The sequence below is a fragment of the Clarias gariepinus genome, chromosome 25 (genome assembly GCF_024256425.1).
Source record: "Clarias gariepinus isolate MV-2021 ecotype Netherlands chromosome 25, CGAR_prim_01v2, whole genome shotgun sequence".
Classification (NCBI taxonomy): Eukaryota; Metazoa; Chordata; class Actinopteri; order Siluriformes; family Clariidae; genus Clarias; species Clarias gariepinus.
The window spans coordinates 12,756,298-12,777,845 of NC_071124.1; the positions used below are offsets into that span (position 1 = coordinate 12,756,298).

A 21,548-nucleotide genomic window follows, 5' to 3' on the forward strand; every position below is an offset into this window, starting at 1 on the left:
TTAATTAGAACTTAGTAATTAACAATTAACAATGAGTGATTTAATATTTGTGGTCAGCGGAATTCTTTGTGTGTGTGTGTGTGTGTCTTGAGAAGGATCTGAATTACATGGCTGAGTGGAGTATCACAAAGACCACAGTCCTGGAATTTGGGAGGGGGTCATGTGGTAAGAAGTAGAGAAGAAGCAGAGAGTCACTTAAGTGTACGCTTACATTCTCACACACAAAACCTTCAATCTTTAAGGATTCCCCAGACACAACATTATCAACAGAAATAAGGTAAAGTTAAGCTTTTTGAAATTAACATTTATATTTATCAATAAAGCCAACAGGAAATGATCAGCATGAACAGTAAAATTTTAACTGATTTATTGAGTCTGTAGATTACTAAAGACATTGTCTCGGAAATTGTTAAATGTTTATTATTATCATTATTATTATTTAGTATATTATTAGGTTATTATTATAGATTCTTTTTAAAGTTAGATAGTTATATACATTTCATTACATAGCTTCCAGACACGCCAGATTTAAATATGGCTAAATCTTTAGACATTATAGCTAAATAATTAAAATTAAAATTTCTTTTATTTTCTGCATCTTTATATTACTCCACGTTGAAATAGAGCTTTATAATCCATTTTTAAATATGGGTCACCACTTTAGTTGATTGGATGTTTTTAATTTTTTATTAAAAAGTAGGAGTAATGTAAGATGACAAGTAGATACTTCATAATACATGAGACGTGAGAAATGTGCTGTTAAAAGAAAACTAAAAGCGTACTACTGTAGCTAAGGATAAACACATTTTAATAATAATAAAAATATATAATAATAATAATAATAATAATAATAATGCATTAAAAAGGAAAAACCCCTAATATTCTGTCCTCTATTATTAAAAAAAAAAAAGAAATTTGTGCTATGCACTTATAGTTGAGTCCAAGGCTGTACTTACACCCAGGCTAAAGACATTCAAACTCCACACATTTAATATAACCATATTTGAAATAATTTAACAACCTGTGTTATGTCAATTTTATGTTCTTTTTATCATTTTGTACCATTGGCTAAATTGGTACTGGCACTGTACTGGTGAGCTCTAATTAAGCAGGAGGGAGTAGTTTGTGTTCCACCTTCTGGTCCTTATTTTCTGTGGAGTACAGGCAGGACAGAAAGTGCCCTGGTGACAGGGTAGACAACAGAGTGAATTTAAAGCAAGCAAAGAACAAGGCCCACCAGGCTTGTCAATGGTTCATTCCCTTGGCTGTTTTCACAATGCACCTCCAGCCCTACCTCAAAGGGTTACATTACCCCCTTCTAGGAGTAACTTTCAGTGTTCCCATACTGGCATGCTGGTTCCTGTGGAAGTCCTAAAAATCTTTAGGTCTAGACTGTAATAGGGCAGAACCTAGACGCATTCTTCCTATTCATACCCGTCCCAATCAACCAGGTACTGAGTGCAATCTTGCTGTGGGGTGAATCTGGAATATGCATTAGTGTAAAGGCATTCTGACAGTCCTGCGAGACTAATAACAGACTCATGATGAAATCCAAAGACTGATGGGACCACAGGCAGTAGGATATCAAGGGGAAGCAACTTAACTGGGCTTATGCAGGGCTCTTAATTCTCAGGGCACCTGACCTTATTTGCTGCCAAATAGCCCCAGATATCTCTGGGGCCATTAAGGGTGTTTGCAAAAAATGGCTCCTTGGTGATATGCACCAGGAGAGATCCTAAAGTCAGGACAAAGAAGGACCATTGCCAGGGTTGGCTCCCCTCAATGTGCCATGTGGATCCCCTGTTCCAGACCCCATTAAACAGAAGCCAAAATTTGTTCAAGCTAATGTAACCTTAAAGGCTGATCCCAGAGAACAGGTTGTAGTAGCATGGAAATGTCACTTCACTGGCTGGATAGAAAGGAGGTTTTGCATGAAAAGCTAAAGAACCTAGCAAACACAAACATGCTCCTTAATGAGCTACTGAAAACCAGAATGGCATCCAATTATACAATGTACTAATACAATGTCTCATAGAGGACCTCCGTAAAAAAGCAAGACCAAAGCTGCACTTATTAGACTGAAGGGCATCACCTGATATTCATAGTGCCCAGACAGCATGAAGATCTTTCACTCGTCCTTTGCCCTAATGCAGATTAGGTTATACACACTGCATAAATCTAGTTCAGTAAAAATCATATTCCGCAAGCACCTAAATTCATGAAGCGAGTGTTCATCCTTTGAGGTGATGGCGTTAAGGCCATGATAATTAATAAAAGTCCTCTTCCTTCTTTAGAAGGAACCCAGCTCCTGCCAGCAACATGGAGGGTGGATAAATCTCAATAACAGTTCTTCCTCAATATACTCCTTCATGTTCCCCTGGGGGCAGCATGGTGGTTAAGTGGTTAATACTGTCAGCCTGTACCTCCAGGGTCCAGGTTTAATTCCTGAGTCTGTGCGCATGGAGCTGGCATGTTCTCCCCGTGCATGGTGGGTTTCCTCTGCAAACTCCAATATCCTTCTACAGTCCAAAAACATACAGATAAGTGGCATTTCCAAATTGCCTGTAGTATGTGAATAGGTGTGTGTGTGTGTGTATGTGTGTGTGCCCTACGATGGAGGACACGCCTTGTGCCTCAAGTCTTCTGGGTAGGCTCCAGGCTCCCCGTGACCCTTTACACAGGATAAAGCAGAATAGACGATGAATGAATTAATTAATGTCCCCCTGGGGGGAGTGGCAACCTGGAGAATGTGATTGGTACAATCAAAGGGTCTATAGGGGGCATTGTCTGTGCACTTTGTTTAGAGAAATTCCTCCTCTTTGAGCTGTCAGCAGTCTTGCAGTACTCTGGAAAGATCTACTGCGTCAGAGATGACTGGGGCCAGGGGTGGGAATGCCCTCGTGACAACTCTGAGAATTATAACTGCCAGGCATACAAAGATGGACTATGTGGACCATTCAGTGTGGACATTGGAATAGAGTGTAATTCTATTCAATTATTCAGTTCCCTTGTTTAATGTTCACAAATGAATGATAATCTAAATAATATTCGTACCTAGTTCTGAATCAATTAAGAACTAGAAGACAAAAAACAAAAAAAAAAAAGCTTAAGCACATCAAGCTCCTCATCACAGATCCCCTCCCTAGCATGGCCCCTGTCTTTTAGCTCTATTGGGGGGGACGTAAACCCATGCATGCACATTGTGGATGGCGAAGCACTGTTTGAATGGCTTTCACAGTGTGAAATTACTGTATTATCCTTAATGGGTATGTCATAAAGTGGCTCTAACACAGTAGTAACACAGTGGGCGGGCTTGAGTCACTAATTTGCTCTTCAGCCCTGGAGCAGTTGCCCTGCTGGATACTACTGTAAGTGGGGATGATGATTACATCCTGCCGAGTGGGAATCTGACCCACATGGTGCTCAACACCTGCACTTCTGTACACAGAGCTAATGTTTTTTTAATCTTAGCTACTTGACTGGGTTCAACTATCTGCTATAAAGCCATAGTCATACTGTTACAGGGAGTGGTGTGGCATCTTAATGAAAGCACAGGAGACAGCCTGCTCTTCTCTTGGGAGGATGAAAGGGAGAATGGACCTGGGTGCAGATGATAATGTGGAATAGATGATGTTGCAGGTGGGGCTTGTGTGACTGAGAGATGGTCGGACACAGAGCACTGGCTTTGACAAACAGAAGACCTGTCTCCACATACAGAGACAGAAATACTAGAGCATCTCAGATAAGAGTCACAGTAATTATGACCACATGATGATGTTATGTAGATCAATAAGGTTAATAATGATGCAAGACCAGGTGATGCACTTGTCCATGTGTTACTTTCCATGTATAAAATTCAAGATTTGGAAAGTTAGTTAATAGTACACTGAGTGCTTTGTAAGTGACTGAATGTCCAAAGTAGGTTTAGGATGTGATTAGATATATAGTTAGAACTCAGGTGATGGTGACTTAAAACATGCTATGGATTGTGTTAGGGATTGTAGTTCATGGTGGCCATGTTTATTGACCACAATGTGTTATGGAAAGTTGAGTTCCTGCTCGATCCTGCCACTGACATGACATGAACATTCATAGACTTAAATAAATACTGAGTTTCTCAATGTCACATAGTAGCTCATCCAATGCAGGAGTGTTAAAAAAACAATGAAACACATTCAGAGCAGAGAGATTATTTGTGCATTACAGTAGCTGCTACAAACAAAAATGGCTGGTTTCAGAGAATAACATAATTAAAACTTTTACTGGGAAGAAAGCATTATTAATAATTACTGTTCATGGTGGTTTTAGATGAATTATTACAGTCACAAACATATTGTATCTCCAGGGCTCCTGAAATATAATAGCTTATGTGACAATGCTATAATAGTGTAGTTTTATCAAATTGGTACAACATCAGACTTTAATAGCATTATTTAAAATCTTTCAAACAAAATTTTCTTTATTTTTATAGCACTACTATGTACCTCCTGATAAATGCAAAATAAACTTTAGAATGTCGTCAAAAAGCTGCTTACTAGGATTTTATGTTTTTGATTTTTTAAGCAACGTCAAATATCTATAAATTATCTGACACCTGACTTATCTGATTTCGGCATTAAAATGCAGAGTGAATTAAGAAATTGGTTTTTAATAATTAGTTAAAGTAAACTATTCATACTTAAACCATGACCATGAAAGTCTAATAGCATCTCTCTCTCTCTCTCTCTCTCTCTCTCTCTCACTCTCTCTCACTCTCTCTCTCTTTCTCTCTCTCTTTCTCTTAGGTCATGTCCACTATAACAGCCCAGCCTTTACCCTATGGCTTGGAAAGAGAAAAACACATTGAGATGCTATTCAGAGCTTTCCACCGCCGATGGAGGTCCTCTACTGACCCTCAGGAACTCACTTCTGCTCCAGCACCAGCACAAGGTCCCCTATATGGAGATCTATCGTCCACATTTCACGCTGCAGAGACATTACCGGCAGGTCTGGCTGCTCTGAGGACAGTCAACCAAATGCACATAACATCTATACCTGAGCTTCGGGGTAAGGCATATGGTCTAAAGCTAAAAAAAACTAAACCAAACTGGGTCTTTAATTCTATTTTTGTCTTAATTTCCTAAAATACACTACAGTTAAAGTCAGAGGTTTACATACAGTTATGCAGAGCACATTAAAAATTCAAATACAGTTTCAAATACAGTTTGGAGGTGTATAAAGGCCAAATATCCCCCCAAAAAGTGCATCTTTGTCCCAAAATATAAGGACCTTACTCCAAACCTGTAAAGTGGAGTGTGACCATAATATAAGGTGCATTAATATACAGTAAACCTTGGCTCGACATGGCTGGAACTTGTGCAAGTTGTACTGTTTTATATATATATATATATATATATATATATATATATATATATATATATATATATATATATATCACCATCTGGATCACTTATTTTATTTCTCAGTACATCTTCACCTGATCAATAGCACAGAGTCCAAGTATTTTCCCAACAATTTCAAATAGATTGGACACTATATGTATTTAAAATAAGTTTCACCAAGGCATTTCTGACAAATATTTAAATAAAAAGTTGATAATGGATTTTAGACTTGTGGTCTGTCCTAAACAAAAAGGGTTAAAACAAGAAGGAAAATAAGGTGTAATGTGAAGGACACATGGATTTTTAAACTTGTGTTACTTTGTGTTTTAGGTCCCCAGTGCATTTCCCGTAGGACGTACAGAGTTGCCACAGAAACCAGGCAGCTGTTTCTGGCTGTAGAAGGTTAAAATTACATTTACCATTTACCCACCTGTTTATTATTATTATTTTTAAACATTTATACCTGTTTCTATTTGGATTTAAACTATAATCATGTGTCCATGTGTAAGTTCCCATCATTGGGTTTTTAGAAACAGGTGAAAGGTTAAAATTTAAAAATAAGCTACAGTAATCAGTAAAATGTAGTCACTGTAATGCAATCAGTGAAATTATTATTTCTGTCTGTTTTTCTGTATGGCAGAACTCTCTGCCTAACTTATTCATACAAAGAAATACAATTTTGTAAGTATGAGTATTTGGTAATCGGTGGGTGAATCACAGACAAGAAATCGAAAAAGAAGATCGGATAAAGATTACGTTTTTACTTAAATACCAAATAATGAAAATGTTATGCCAACAAATTGCATTAATTCTGGTATAGACGTGCATGGGTAAAGTTATTCCTATTAATGTGGCTGGTGACTGTTACATGTTATAATATATATATATATATATATATATATATATATATATATATATATATATATATATATGATATGATAAAGTATATATTTTATGTTTTGTGCTTTATGTTTTTCAGAAAGCTCATGTATTTGTATGCAGTGCTGTGGTCCGGCTCGCGCCTGCTCTTTGCAAGGCTTTGACCAGGACCGGCAGAAGATTTTCCAATTTGAAAGACCACTTAGAACAGACATGTGCTGCCTGGGCTGCTGCCTGATGGAGATGAGGGCTTACACGGCCCAGAGGGAGCTCATTGGGACTGTCCACCAGAGGTACACAAACATTTTAGGATATAGAATAATACATAATGTTTGTATAGCTTATACCAAAATGTTGAGCTATTGTAATAAACTGTACTTAGTTGCTCTGAAGTAAAAGTGATGCATACAAATCCAAGTAGTTTATTTATAACCGTAATCATTTCTTGAATTGATCTATGACCAAGTAATTTGATACAGCTCTAGGATATCTACCTTTATAACAGAGGTAATTAGCAACATCATGTCTGTACTGTATATGCATAAGTGATCTACACTGGACAAATAGTTTGGCTCTTAATTAAAACGGGTTCTTTTCCTGGCATGGTGGACAGAATGCTGTATGAGTGATTAAATTCCACAGAGATACAAACAAATAATAATAAATCATGGAACGTGCAGTTGCATTTTCAGGGGCCACCAGAAAAAGAAAGGAAGAATAGAGAGTAAGAGCTAAGCATTTGGGCCTGCAGAACTGTAAACACTGGAAATGCGACCATGGAAAAGCGGCAGGAGAAAATGTAGAAGAGGAAGAGGGTAGGATGTAGTAGCACATTCATTGAAATATGCATTTTTTAAAAAATTGAGTGTGACGTTATATTGGAAATTGTACATTTGCTGCATAGAAATGTCCCAAAAAGCCAATCCAGGAAAATATCTTTTTTTATCAAAAACGAAAAGAAAAACAAAAAGGTTACCAATGTTAGGGTTGTACTCGAGTTAGGATTTGATGTTACCCTACATACAATGTACTTTAAGTATGTAAACACTTGATAATAACTTCTGTATAACAGTATTAATTATAACAGCATTAATGTATTTGTTTATAACATAGCTCTTTGATCTGCCAGGTGGAGTATGTTCACACCCTACTTTGAAGTGTGTGACTCTGCAGACTCTCCCTTCCTGAGGATACAAGGCTCCTGCTGTCCGATCCGTTGCCTCTCCGACCAAGAGTTTCAGGTCAGAAGCCTCATTCAAAATTAAGTCAAATCTTCTTATGTGCATTATCTCTCTTTTCCTATATTCGTTGAAAATCTTTTTCTAATTGTTAAAAATAATTAAAGTTGTAGAGACATGTACTAATAAATCAATATAGCATAATTCATAAAACAGTAATATGCCATTTAACCAATTATAAGGGTATAGTATATTTTACCTACACTTCTGTAACTGGGCATTAATATTGAGTTGTTCTGTCTTCATTTTGATTTAATAACCTCCACTCCTCACGAGAAGGCAAAAAAATCTTTTGGAGTAGGTGTATGTGCAGGCCACTCGAGCTCTCCACATCAAACTTGGCAAACCACGTGTTTATGAATCTTACATTGTGTACAGGGCCACTGTCATGCTGGAACAGGTTTGGACTAGCCTTGTTAGGTACAGTAAGTTGGCAGATACCCTTGAACGGATGTTACACTAAATTGTCCATATGTGTTTTGGAGACAAAGTGAAGCCTTTTAAGGTAAAAATCTAAATGTTCTAAAAAAAGTAGAACATCAAACAATTTTTCAACTTTCTCTGCAGGTAGTTATGTGAACACTATTTACAGTACATGTGGAACTGTGGAATCATCTCGCAGTATATAGTTGACAAGGTATAAACAAGTTCAAGACACTGGTTACGAATGAATGATTTTCATCTTGTGGTTTGGACTCTTCACTGATCTGTCATATCATTACAACGAAAAACATATTGTGTAGGTTCTCCTTGTGCTTTCGGGGCAGCTCTGGCTCCTCGAGTCATGACTCCACATGATCTCTGGATGTTTTTGATGTGATATCTGCCACTAGGACATGGGCAGTCTTGGGCTCTTTGCCCGCCATGCCCCGTGCTTAGTCCGCTATGGTGCAGTAGGCATTGCAGTGTGTTTCTATCATGTCCCCCTGTAATTTTTTGGTGATTTGTGCTTCATTGGCTTTTCTGTGAGATTGCACCAGACACAATAGCTTTTGGTTCCGTGGGCATCGGTGAGCCTCGGGTGCCCGTAATTATGTCACCACCATCATTAATTTGACAATTAGTGTTAAAGTTATGACTGTTCATGATTTATATTTATATTTTCCAAATTGTGTATAGTAATACCTTCACCCTGCAGTGTGGAGGTTGTTGGTGAAATATTGAACAAATAATCTGCATAATAGCCCTATCATAATAAAACTGTGTCATGTAAACACATCAATCGGAATTTTCTGATCTGGCAGGATTGGAACAAATTTTCAATTGGAATGAGAGGAGTAATGTAAATATTTGATAATCTGTTTAGTAGGTAATCATTAACCATGAAAACAGTCGATACTATTTCTCTTACTGTACTTTTTCTTTTACTTTATATTATTTTTTATATATTCTCTTAGACCAAACTTAACAAAGCCTCAAAGTTAGAAGAAAATCCTTTTTTTTTTTAGAGAAAAATACTTTTTTGTTATATTATTATCAGATTAAATGTTTGACTGCAGGTATACGCTTGTGCACATGTAAAAAATTTTTCATTTTGATTAACTTGAAACATTAAAAGCGGCAGGAGAACATGTAAAAGAGGGAGAGGTGGGTTGTAGTAGCACATTCATTGAAATATGCATTTTAAAAAGAATTGAGTGTGATGTTATATTGGAAATTGTACATTCGCTGCATAGAAATGTCCCCCCCAAAAAAAACAATTCAGGAAACTACTTTTTGTGCTTCTTTTTCAAAAACAAAAAAACAAAACAAAAGAGGGTTACTGAGGTTAGGGTACTCGAGTTAGGATTTGATGTTACCCTACATACTGTAAGTATTTATCACTGTAAGAACTTGGCAATAACTCTTGTATAACAGTATTAATTATTAATTACGGTATTAATTATAACAGCATTAATGTATTTACATGCACAAACACCTTGTTTGTGCATGTAAATGCACATCTTATCTGCAAACGTGTAAACTATTAAGGTGGAATCTATAATGGAAATGATTTCAATAGAATATTCCAGTTTGTTGTTCAGGTTTTGCCCAATGCTTATGCCAGTGCTGTAGTTTGATTTTCAAATTTTTTTTAAATGCTAAATTCACTTGTTTTCTTCCATAAACAGATTTGTTTTTCATAAATGAATAAACAAATTGAAAATGAAGTTTTTCATAAACTTTCGTCTTCAGGTTGATTTAATCTTTTTAACAACAAACTAAAAAATTAAACAAACTAATTGAAGAAAAAAAAGAGTTAGATATTACAATCAATATAATAATTTTTGCTCTAACAAAATGTTCAAATATATAATAAATAAATAAGTTTAACTTTATAAAAAAAATCTTACATTTGTATAAATGGTAGGGCTGTGTAGAAGTGCATGTTACTCCTAAGCAGTTAATGCAATTTGTTAAATCCCTTGAAGTGAAGCTGAAAGTCTCAACTTCAACTACTGTATATCTTAATTGTTCCATATGTTCTGGTGTACAGAGGCAACTTAGTGGAAGTTGACAAGTGTCACTGTCTAAATACATATTTATAAAAAAATCAAAGGTGAAAGTCTAATTTGTTGTCTAATGTTTATCTTTAGATCTCAAAAGTCTTCAGTGTATAGCAAAAAGAAAATCGTCGTGCTGTTCCAATACTTTCAGAAGAAATATTATTTGATGGTTATGGCTGATGTTTCTACAACAGCAATTAATATATAAACTGTATTTATAGATGTACAGGTCATGCCTCATTCAGGTTGTTTAATTGTATGCTAACTCTCAAATAAAGGTATAAAAGATTACAAATAGATTTAACTCTTCTCTTTTCCAAAAGGCAGTTCTGTTTGGTTAAAAACAGGCTACAGTATATTCGTTGCTATTATACTAAAGATTTTGCTTCTTTGCACCTTAGGTTGTCTCCATGATCGGTGAGCGCATTGGAACAGTATGGAAAAAATGGCCAGGTTACAATGAAGCCTTCAACATGGACCATGAACATTTTGGGTTGGATGGTAAGAATTCAAATATCTAAAATGTCTAAAATGTCTAAAATGTTTAATAGACCTACTTTAATCGAATTTAAGAAAGAATTGGGTTTCTGGTAAATTTTGTTTTCCTGAGTTGTTTTAATTACAGATTGGGGTGACTGATTCTGTTCTTCCCTTAGTTTCTCAGAACATGAACGTGAATACTAAAGTGCTGCTTCTAGCAGGAACATTTCTCCTGGTAAGTTTCTTAAAGGCAAACCTGAACTAAATATAACCAACAAATTATAGCATAATGTGAAACCACTGAATATTATTTCTTATTTTTCCAGAATCATATGTTTTTTGAAATGAGCTGAATCAAAAAAGAACACTTGAAAACCAGCATTATTGGACTGTAAATATAAAAAAATGTACCAAATTTCCAAACACCCGTAAAGCCTTTGTGGAATTTGATATGAGTAACTTCGATAAGAGTAAAATACATGAAGTTTATAGCTGAAGTCTGAAGTTTATAACACAGTATAAAGCAATTTATCATTTATTTAAACTATAATTTTAAATTCATGTCTTGCAACACCTTACTCATGGTATTTGTTTGTTGTCCAAACATAAAATGTATTGATGCATATTGCTTTTACTTGTATGCATTTTAAATAATTGTTTATTAAAATACTGTGGAACTCTTCAGTTTTAGTTTTTTTTTTGCTTGGGACTCAAATGTGCACTGCAGCATTTTAGATTTAAAATCAAGATCTAGACTTGTAACTTGAATTTGATGTTCTGTTATGATTTTGCCTTTTAACAATCCTTCCACACTGTTTGAATTTTTAAAATATGGAGCTGGAGATAACCTCAGCACACCAGCGATTTTGTGTTCCTGTGTTGAACTAGACACTTGGGGTCATTATAATGTTGACATTAACAGCTGATGCTATCAGATACGAGCCCATGGATGCTGTAGTGTTGCACATGGAACACGGGTATTGGGCTTTTCAGTATTTTCAAAAAGTATTTTCTGGATGTTTGTGGGATCTAAATGAAACAGAGCACATGTAGTCTGAGTCAGTTTAAATATATTCTTATTTTTGTGTCTTTTCATGGGCTTTTTTTTTTAGCTCTCAAACTTATCCACCCACACTGTGCTTATTTGTTATGTTTTCATTGTTTCAGACCATTTTCCTCTCACTCAGGACAATTTTATTGGGTGGATAAACAGTCTTTAATTATTTCAAGTACTTCCTGTGATTCTTAAATTTTACAGCTGCTGGGAAAGCAAGACTCAAAGTAAAATAGCCTACAACAGACACAAGCTTAAGTGTTTTCATTTAAAAAAGACCTATTATGCAAAATCCACTTTGTAGTCATTATTAGACCTTCCGATTGGTACAAAAACACTCGGCATGGGAGGGATCCTGCATTTTTCCCTTTTTCTATTTAGGTACTGGCCAATGCATGCTTAAACAAGCGAATTAGCTTTTCTCCCCAATGTCAGCTCATATAATGAAATTATATTCTTTGGCATGTTGGTCAGCTCTGCGAAGTTCCCTTGTTATTTTGGCTCATTTATATAAAAACGGTAAAAATATAAAAAGTTTGAGAAAAGACGGGTATTTTAGCATTCACAAATACACATTGTCAAACATGTGAGAACTATGTTAACTCATTAAACAAAATAGTAAAATATGGGACCTTTAAATCTGTTAAGATTACATGCAAAAAGACAGCACTCCACAAACGAGTGTTAGCAGCAGCTGCATAATTGATGTTTATTGCTATCAGTCATCTGTAATCCATACATTATTTTCAACACACTCATTTTTATAAATCCAGGCAGTATATGTAAGAGATGCAGACAAACCATGACTAACCCCAATCTCCAGGTCCACATCACTTATTATTCCTCAGTTCTACATGGTGGTGAGGAAATCAGGATTTTTTTTTCGGCTAACGGTGTAATTATGACAATTTCTATTCAAGGCAAAAAAAAAATCACAGAATGCTAAATGCTTCTGAGAAGCAGGCACAGTGCGATTTAGGGTGTTGGGCCTTTAAGCTTCAACACACAGCTTAAAACAAACAAACAAAAACAAGAACAGATTCAATCATATATTTTTTCAAAAAGGAAAAAAAACTTTGAAAATATATATATATATATTTATGTTTCTTACAATTTGGAAAAAAACACTTCTTTAACACTGAAATTAAAATACTGCACTATAATAAAATGTAACCCTGTTTATGACAATATAAAATAAAAGTACTTGTTTTCTAAGAAGGGTAAGTTATTTGAAGCTGAATAACAGGCTAGCTGAGGTCAATTAGACATTTTATACAACAGCGCAGCATCATTTGATTGTTTGTTGTTCAGCCTTTATCAGGACCACAGTAGCCACCTTGTTTGAGACTTGCTTCTGTACCAGCTTTTACAAATTTTAATAACTATTCAAAAACTTTTGTTACTCGTCATTTTACTCCTCTCCCATTCTCACTGGCATTTTAGCCGATCAGATATTTCGACCAGGAAAATGGGCTTTCCAGTAGTCAACACCCCTTTTTGTTTTCTTTTCGAAACAATGTTAATTCATAAATAAGTGAGTCAAATGACCAAGATGAGTCCTCTTCATCCGCACTGAAGGTAACTAGACCTAGAATTGAAATAAGACTGCATTGAATTAAAGACTAAAAAAAGAGAGCACATAATCAATATCAAATTTAGTGGTTAAGGTTTAAACTAATAACTTCAAGTATAATGAAGTTTTGCTTTTGGCATGATGAAGTTTTGGAGTGCTTTATGAATATAGTTGAATATTTTAAAGATATACACTGGACCTATATTAAACCCACCCCTGGCATTGTTCACTTTATGAGTAAGACCTAGCGGCCACCACTAGCATTCACCAGTCCATGGAAATCCTCCCAAGCCCTGAAAACACAAGAAGGGGTCAGGCTCAAAGATGTGCTTATGCATGTGTTTGCGATAAAGGTAATCATGCAAGCATGTATGCAGCAACTCACTTGATGCTGTCAGTGTGTGTCTTGTACTCCATGATGGTGTTTGGTGGCAGGTTGAGGACTCGCCGAAGTGTGTCTCTGATGCGAGCGGTAGTGGCCTGATCACTTGCTGTTTTGTTCCAGATAGATATGATATCCTCCTAGACACAGACACACAAACACACAGGCATACCTCGATGAAACCATCTTACTTTAAACTACACCACAATGCACCCAGACCCAAATCACTTATATAATTTTAGATTCAGAATTAATACATCATGAATTTATGTGCAGCAAAGACATTGAATTCTGCAGTGCTCTGTGTGCCTGGAGTCAAACAACCAATCACACAAATCAAACAGCAATTTAATTAAATCATACACAGCAAAATATTTTAGAATGTCCTGTTTTGTGGGTTAATACTTATATAAAATTATTAACCTACAAAATTATAAGCACTTGCATTAAATTGTATAAGGCAAAACGTGAACAGACCTTTAAACGCATTTTACAGTGACACTACAGACTTCTAGCACCTCTACATTAGTAGAAAGAAGCAAAAGCCCATGATGTAATTCAGTATTCAGGATCAGCATTTTAGTACCTGGAAGCGAACAGAGACAACAGCGCCGCAGATCTCCTCACCAACCATGAACTGCTCACCCAAAATGGCCAAGATTAGATTCTCCCAGCAGCGTGAGGCCAGACCCTTCCGCAGACGAATTATCCACTTCCCTCCACTTTTATTAGCATCGTCCTATGTACAAAGTGAGACAGACATAAATAAGTTTGGTCATCCTTTTCTAAAATATTATGTCAGATCTTTTCTGTTTCCCTTGCAGTAAAGTTGAAAATTACTAAAATAAGCACCTCCCACATGGGCTTGATTCCCTCCTTAAACAGGTGGAAGTCGCTGTGGCCAGTCAGATCACCGGGTCTGATCATGTGACTGTAAAACCTCCAAAATTGCTCCACCTGTAGCACAGACTGTATATTAGATATAATGCAATGGTACAACAATCTGAACTGTGAACAGCTGTGAACAGACTCTTAATTTATAGATATACAGTACAGTATACATACGACTAACCGAAGCAAAGCTGCCAATCTGTTTGATGTTCTGTTCATAGCTCTGTGTACTGGCTGGTCTGCCTGGGGTTCGCCGAGAATACCAGAATGTGTAGTTGTATTGAAGAGGGTGTTCACCTGCCCCAGGAACCACAGCCTACAACACACACATAGACAAGAAAATTTTTGCTACTTTTATATAATGTACAGTTGTATCAATCACCCTGCTTAGCTGTCACAGGCTGCACAGATCACCTGCACATGACAGCAAAACATAAACTCATTATGCAGAAAAGATTCTGTATGAACTTGTGATCTTTACAAATGTGTGTCCTGGGATAAGCACAGTTTTATGAACAAGAAAACACAGACTCACACCTTCCTCTTGGTAGTGTTTTGGTCCTTATCCTCATCCTCATTCTTTTCCTTCTCGCCATCTTTCGGTGAACCGTTGTCCTGATCATGATCTCCACTGTCGTCATCTTTTAGACTGCAGTTACCACAGACGAAGAAAGGAAAAGTCAGCGCAATAGCGGAAGAAATAACTACCTCTTAAAAGCAAAAGAGTTAAAAAAAAACATGAATTTATAATGCAACCAATCTTGTAGAGCATCGAAACCAGATACAGGGAAGCAAACAGCAGCCAAGCTCTGATTTTTTTTTTTTTTCACTCCATACTTCAAGGGCAGTTTCCTGTTAAATGAATGCAATTTCCCTACTTCCTTCCCAAACAGCAAAGACGTCAACTTGTGGCCGTGATATTGAAGTGGGTACCTATTTAAAGGTCATATCACACCCCCTGACACAATGTAGCTGAAAAAGAAAAGCCTATAAATCAGGTGAAATGTAGAGGAGACTATAGCTAACCCACATAAAATCATGTCATAAGAAGACAAATTTGGGTATGATTTATTTTAATAATTAGCAGGAAAACAAGTAAATAAACTTCTCCTTTCACATTATGCCATAAATGTACACAATAAATAATTATGGAGTACGGTGAGCATTAAACCAATTTTAATCAAGTGACCTGTCAAATAGGGTAATAACTATTAAAACCTAAAAATAAACAGAATGTAAAAAACAAACCTCTCAACAACATGGCTATGCTTCACTGACCCGAGTGCACAAATGCTGCCTTGCTGCACATTTACAGGGCCTGGCCAAAAAAAAAAAAAAAAAAAAAAAAAAAAAATCACTGGCCTGTATGAAGCACAGAAAATAACTAAGGAGGTTTGAAATGACCGGATTAAGAACTTAACAACAATAATTTAATAAACCAACACATTATTAAACTGACCAACACATTATTAAAACTTAAAGTGCTGAAAGATCAACTTCTTGAGAAACATGTGATCAGGACAAAATTCTAACTGGAGATCACTTAAACCCTTGGGAAAACTGCATGATAAAGAAAAAAAAAAATCAACAGAAGAAAATTATAGCTTAGTGAAAGCAAGAGCATTTTAACATGGGTAATGTAACATTGGGCCTATACAGATGTGTGGTTATAAGAAAACCACTTGTTAGTGAAGCTATTTAGAAAATGAAAGCTTCAATATGCGAGAGCATAAAGATTATGCTTTGGGCAATGGAGAAAAGTCCAGACTATTCCAGTGCGATGGGTGCATTAGGACAAGAAGGGACACACATGAAGCGATGCACCTATGTACAGTCGTTACCGAATGTTTTGAGAATTACATAAATATTGGAAATTGGAAAAGTTGCTGCTTAAGTTTTTATAATAGCAATTTGCATATACAGTGGAACCTCGGATTACGAGCTTAATTCGTTCCGGAAGTGGGCTCGTATTCCAAAACACTCGTAAACCAAATTTAATTTTCCCATAGGAAATAATGGAAACTTAAATTATTCGTTCTACAGCCCAAAAAAATAAATACATAAATATAATTAATACAAAATATAAAGTAAAAATAAAACAAATTAACCTGTACTTTACCTTAAAAAAATGTAAAATTAAACCCCGACAGATAAGGGTTTTCGTGCATGCAGAGTGTATGTGTGTAAAATGTGCGCGCGCGCACACACACACACACACACACATTAACGGATAGACCGTTTTTAAAACCATTTAAAAATTAGCAAGGGACATTCCTAGTCACACTCACGTGAGCGCATACTAACAGGATCACTGCTGTAAGTAAAACAACAACAACAAAAAACAAATTAAACAGCTCCTCACCTTTGAAAACAATCGCGACAGAGAGAAGGTTGTGTGTTTATTTGGCAACCTGAGAGGAGGGGGCATGAAGGGGGGCTCGTTCGCGTTTACGGCCCCCTTCCCTCAGGTTGCCAAACAAACACACAAACTCTCTGCCTTACACAGACACAAACACACACACTCAAAAACACTGCAGGCACTAAGACCCAGCGGGGGGGAGACGATAGGTCTCGGCTTTACAGCTCCCCTTCTCTCAGGTTGCCAAATAAACACACAAACTCTTCTCTGTCGCGACTGTTTTCAAAGGTGAGGAGCTGTTTAATTTTTGTTGTTGTTGTTTTACTTTACAGTAGTAATCCCGTTAGTATGCACTCACGCGAGTGTGACTAGCGATGTTCCTTGCTAATTTTTAAACGGTTTTAAAAACGGTCTCTCCGTTAATGTGTGTGTGTGTGTGCGCGCGCACACGCACATCTCTCACACACACACACACACACACACAGCGCGTGTGTGTATTCACCCAGCAGGAGAGACGATTACCTACAATTCTGCTGCAAGAGAGAGAAAAACCGTTGGCTCACTTGTGATGATGTAACGCTCGTTGTTAAAACAAGAAGTGCATGCGTGAAACATGATACTCGGTGCTCGTTAACTGAGACAATGCTCGTTTTTCAATTAAAAAATTATTAAAAATTGTTGCTCGTCTTGCAAAACACTCGTAAACCACAATACTCGTAATCCAAGGTTCCACTGTACTCCAGAATGTTATGAAGAGTGATCAGATGAATTGCATAGTCCTTGTTTGCCATAAAAATTTACTTAATCCCAAAATCCTTTCCACTGCATTTCATTGCTGTCATCAAAGGACCTGCGGAGATCATTTCAGTAATCGTCTTGTTAACTCAGGTGAGAATGTTGACGACCACAAGGCTGGATCATTATGTCAGGCTAATTGGGTTAGAATGGCAGACTTGACATGTTAAAAGGAGGGTGATGCTTGAAATCATTGTTCTTCCATTGTTAACCATGGTGACCTGCAAAAAACGTGTGCAGCCATCATTGCGTTACATAAAAATGGCTTTACAGGCAAGGATATTGTGGCTACTAGAATTGCACATAAATCAACAATTTATAGGATCATCAAGAACTTCAAGGAAAGAGGTTCAATTCTTGTTAAGAAGGCTTCAGGGCGTCCCAAGAAAGTCCAGCAAGCCCCAGGATCGTCTCCTAAAGAGGATTCAGCTGCGGGATCGGAGTGCCACCAGTGCAGAGCTTGCTCAGGAATGGCAGCAGGCAGGTGTGAGGCAAAGTCTTTTGGTATGGTGAATGGACTGCTGATGACTGGGGAAAAGTCATATTCTCCGATGAAGCCTCTTTCCGATTGTTTGGGGCATCTGGAAAAAGGCTTGTCCGGAGAAGAAAAGGTGAGCGCTACCATCAGTCCTGTGTCATGCCAACAGTAAAGCATCCTGAGACTATTCATGTGTGGGGTTGCTTCTCATCCAGGGGAGTGGGCTCACTCACAATTTTGCCCAAAAACACGGCCATGAATAAAGAATGGTACCAAAACACCCTCCAACAGCAACTTCTTCCAACAATCCAACAACAGTTTGATGAAGATCAAACACAATGCATTTTCCAGCACGATGGAGCACCGTGCCATAAGGCAAAAGTGATAACTAAGTGGCTCGGAAACCAAAACGCTGAAATTTTGGGACCATGGCCTGGAAACTTCCCAGATCTTAATCCCATTGAGAACTTGTGGTCAATCCTTAACAGGCGGGTGGACAAACAACAACCTACTAATTCTAACAAACTCCAAGAAGTGATTATGAAAGAATGGGTTGCTATCAGTCAGGATTTGGCCCAGAACTTGATTTAGATCATGCCCAGTCGAATTGCAGAGGTCCTGAAAAAGAAGGGCCAACACTGCAAGTACTGACTCTTTGCATAAATGTCATGTAATTGTCGATAAAAGCCTTTGAAACATATGAAGTGCTTGTAATTATATTTCAGTACATCACAGAAACAACTGAAACAAAGATCTAAAAGCAGTTTAGCAGCAAACTTTGTGAAAACTAATATTTGTGTCTTTCTCAAAACTTTTGGCCACGACTGTACAGTGCCCATTGCACAAGCCTTTAAGGCAGTGTTATGATCTGGGGTTGCTGCAGTTGGTTAAGTCTAGTGTTAGCAATGTTATGTGGCAATAAAATGAAGTCAGCTGACGACTTGAATGTACTAAATGACCAGGTTGTCACATCAACAGTTTTTTTTTAATTGGCTGATGGTACAGCCATATTCTAGGATAACCATGGCAACATTAATCAGGGTGTGGATCTGGTAGCACCAGAAACCATTTTCACACGTGATCTGGCCAGCACACTGCGAGCTGTGATCACAACTAAAGTCGGTCGAACGAAATCTTAAGTGTTTGACTTTTTGAGCCAGGCAGTGTATAGTGACAGCAGACAAGTCTCATGCAAGAAAAAAAAACTTTATTGTTTAAGTCTGTTTGTGTTGTCTACATGAAAGAAGTTAGTAAAATCACGGTTATATTAAACACGTATGGTGAAAATGTGAGCAATTAATCATGACTGAGGCTCGGAGAGTCTGTAAGAGCACGCCGGCTTCCAGTGAACCTGCCCCGGCGGGCTGCTCACTGAGAACCCGGGGATTCATTCGCGGCCTACGAGGCCGACTGACGATTGATTCTATTAATGCACATGTTTATGTCGTGCTCCCGTTTAACACTCGTTTTGTGTAGAAAGACTTAACCAGTGTTAGTTTGTGTCGTTGTCATGCAGCCCATTGAGCTGTAGCTCTGTAAGCGTGTGGCAGACACACCTCTCTCTCTCTCTCTCTCTCTGCTACAAACGGCTACAGGGGAGGACTGCGCCCGCAGGATTTGCATTTACAACAGGAGCGATTAATTAAATACGCCAGCAAGTTTCTGCGGGTTCTATCTACTCACGCGTCAAATTTGTTGTTCATTATTTCCTAATTTCCGGTCCTCCTCCGGTCGCTGTCCCGGCGGGCGGCCGACCCGTCAAATCCGCAACATCAGCGGCGCGCGTTCCAGCGCTGAGAGAGCACGAGCATCCTGGTTCGGTGGCGAGCATTACCACGCATGCGCGCAAGCAACTTGCAAGGAGTAAATTGACACCGTTGTGCATAGTTATATTTATAAAATATGTGCACGACCATTTGTAACTCTAGCTCAGAAAGTAAAATTTAGCCTTTAATACTTTTTATGCATTGCAGGCTTTTATATAGTGGTAATAAGAGCAACATATTACAGAAGGACACGTCCTGACTGTACAGTAAACAAAAAAAACAAACACAAAAAAACTTTATTCTAAACACTTAATACTGTATATACAGCGAGGTGGGGGTAATCCAACCCTGTTTTGAAACAACCTCCCAGTTGTAACATTTTTGTACAAATAACATTACAGGATTTTTGTCAACACCATCAGACATTAAAAGACGCATTTAAATTATATTTATTTTTTGTAACAACACGTTTTGTCTAATAACCAAGTGTTTATTTTAATTTTTGTAACTGTCAAAGTTATTACAAAATTAAATTTTATTATTATTTTATTAGGTTAAAAACCGGCTTTCTTTGAGTTATTATAAAAAATTCATCCATACTTTTACTCTAAAGAAGTAAAATTGTAAACATATTAATAAAAATGTCCTCAATGTTAGGAAATGTCATACTGTATTCCATAAAAAATATACTATTTAGGAAACAATTTACTAAAAAACAAATACATAAACACCTAAAATTCCTACCTGACAAAGGTGACAAGACATTGTCGGTGGTAATGGCCATCTGACAGTCCTAACATCTCCATACAAAAAAAAAAAAAAAAACAACAACAGAAATTCTGTTTGTTTGGCCGGTAGGCAGTGGGTTTTTTACAAGTAGTCTCACATGCGATTATCAGCTTTTATGTCATGTTGTGGGCATGTCACAGGTGATTATCAGCTTTTATTCCATGATGTGAGTGTGACACAGGCGAACCTCACCGACGACAACAGTAGGCAACATCACCTTCAACATTTACGCCATAGAGTGATTGTGGCACAGGAATTAATCACCGAATGTAACAGAACGGTGTGTCCTCAATGAATGCAACAGTGGGCAGCGTCATCTACGTCGAAAAAAGGGTAAGCCAAGCAAAGCTCTTAGCTACAGAAACCCTGGATCAGACTGCAAAGCATCCACAGAGCATGTGATAGGCAGAAGTACTGGCTGCCAAAACATTGATGCAGTGTGAAGAGCGGCACTGGGTTAACCTGGGTTCACTTGTGGAGGAGTGTTGAGTGGCTGTGGGCCTTCCAATGCTTTTTTTTTTTCCTGTGCCTTCTTAACTTTCTCTAAGACAGTTTAAAGCCCTTCTTTTATGCATCTTTTCTCTTTCAATCAGATAAATGAAATAAACAGTTTTATTATATATTTATATATTTTTTAATATTTTATTAAAAAAATAAAACTTATTTAAGTGTAGGTTACCTATGAACTTCAGTAGTAAACATTAAAAGACTTTGCACTACTGAGAAAAAATGTTACATTTTAATAATGAATCATACTTTAAAACGAAATTCCACATAATAATAGCCAACTTCTGAAATGTATGTGGGAGCCAGTTAGTTTTTTCATAGTTTGCTAGATATATATTTAATGCACTTTTTACTAAAATAACCCTTAATTTTATAAAATTCAAGCAATATGGTATTAACACTTTATGGTTACAATAAAATTATAAACAATGATCAAACTTACAACAAGTATCACAAAGAGATACTTGAAGTTTTGGTTTCTGTTAAAAAT

At 37.0% G+C, this 21,548-nt stretch overlaps 2 protein-coding genes across 2 annotated transcripts; one reads left to right on the top strand and one right to left on the bottom strand.

Annotated features, from left to right (window-relative positions):
- Window positions 1-4,787: 4,787 nt before the first annotated feature.
- LOC128512712 (phospholipid scramblase 3) lies at window positions 4,788-10,817 on the top strand. The gene is made up of 7 exons (XM_053486080.1): window positions 4,788-5,046; window positions 5,712-5,783; window positions 6,361-6,553; window positions 7,390-7,501; window positions 10,386-10,485; window positions 10,641-10,699; window positions 10,791-10,817. Exons 1-7 carry the CDS (start codon window positions 4,788-4,790, stop codon window positions 10,815-10,817), a joined length of 822 nt encoding a protein of 273 aa, XP_053342055.1.
- A 1,385-nt stretch (window positions 10,818-12,202) lies between these two features.
- eif4e2 (eukaryotic translation initiation factor 4E family member 2) lies at window positions 12,203-19,836 on the bottom strand. The gene is made up of 8 exons (XM_053486152.1): window positions 19,680-19,836; window positions 14,902-15,013; window positions 14,546-14,680; window positions 14,326-14,430; window positions 14,060-14,212; window positions 13,477-13,613; window positions 13,306-13,384; window positions 12,203-13,106 (listed from the first exon to the last, which is right to left on the bottom strand). The coding sequence occupies exons 1-7, from the start codon at window positions 19,697-19,699 to the stop codon at window positions 13,336-13,338; spliced, it is 711 nt and encodes a 236-aa protein (XP_053342127.1). The 5' UTR covers window positions 19,700-19,836; the 3' UTR covers window positions 12,203-13,106; window positions 13,306-13,335.
- Between the last annotated feature and the right edge of the window lie 1,712 nt (window positions 19,837-21,548).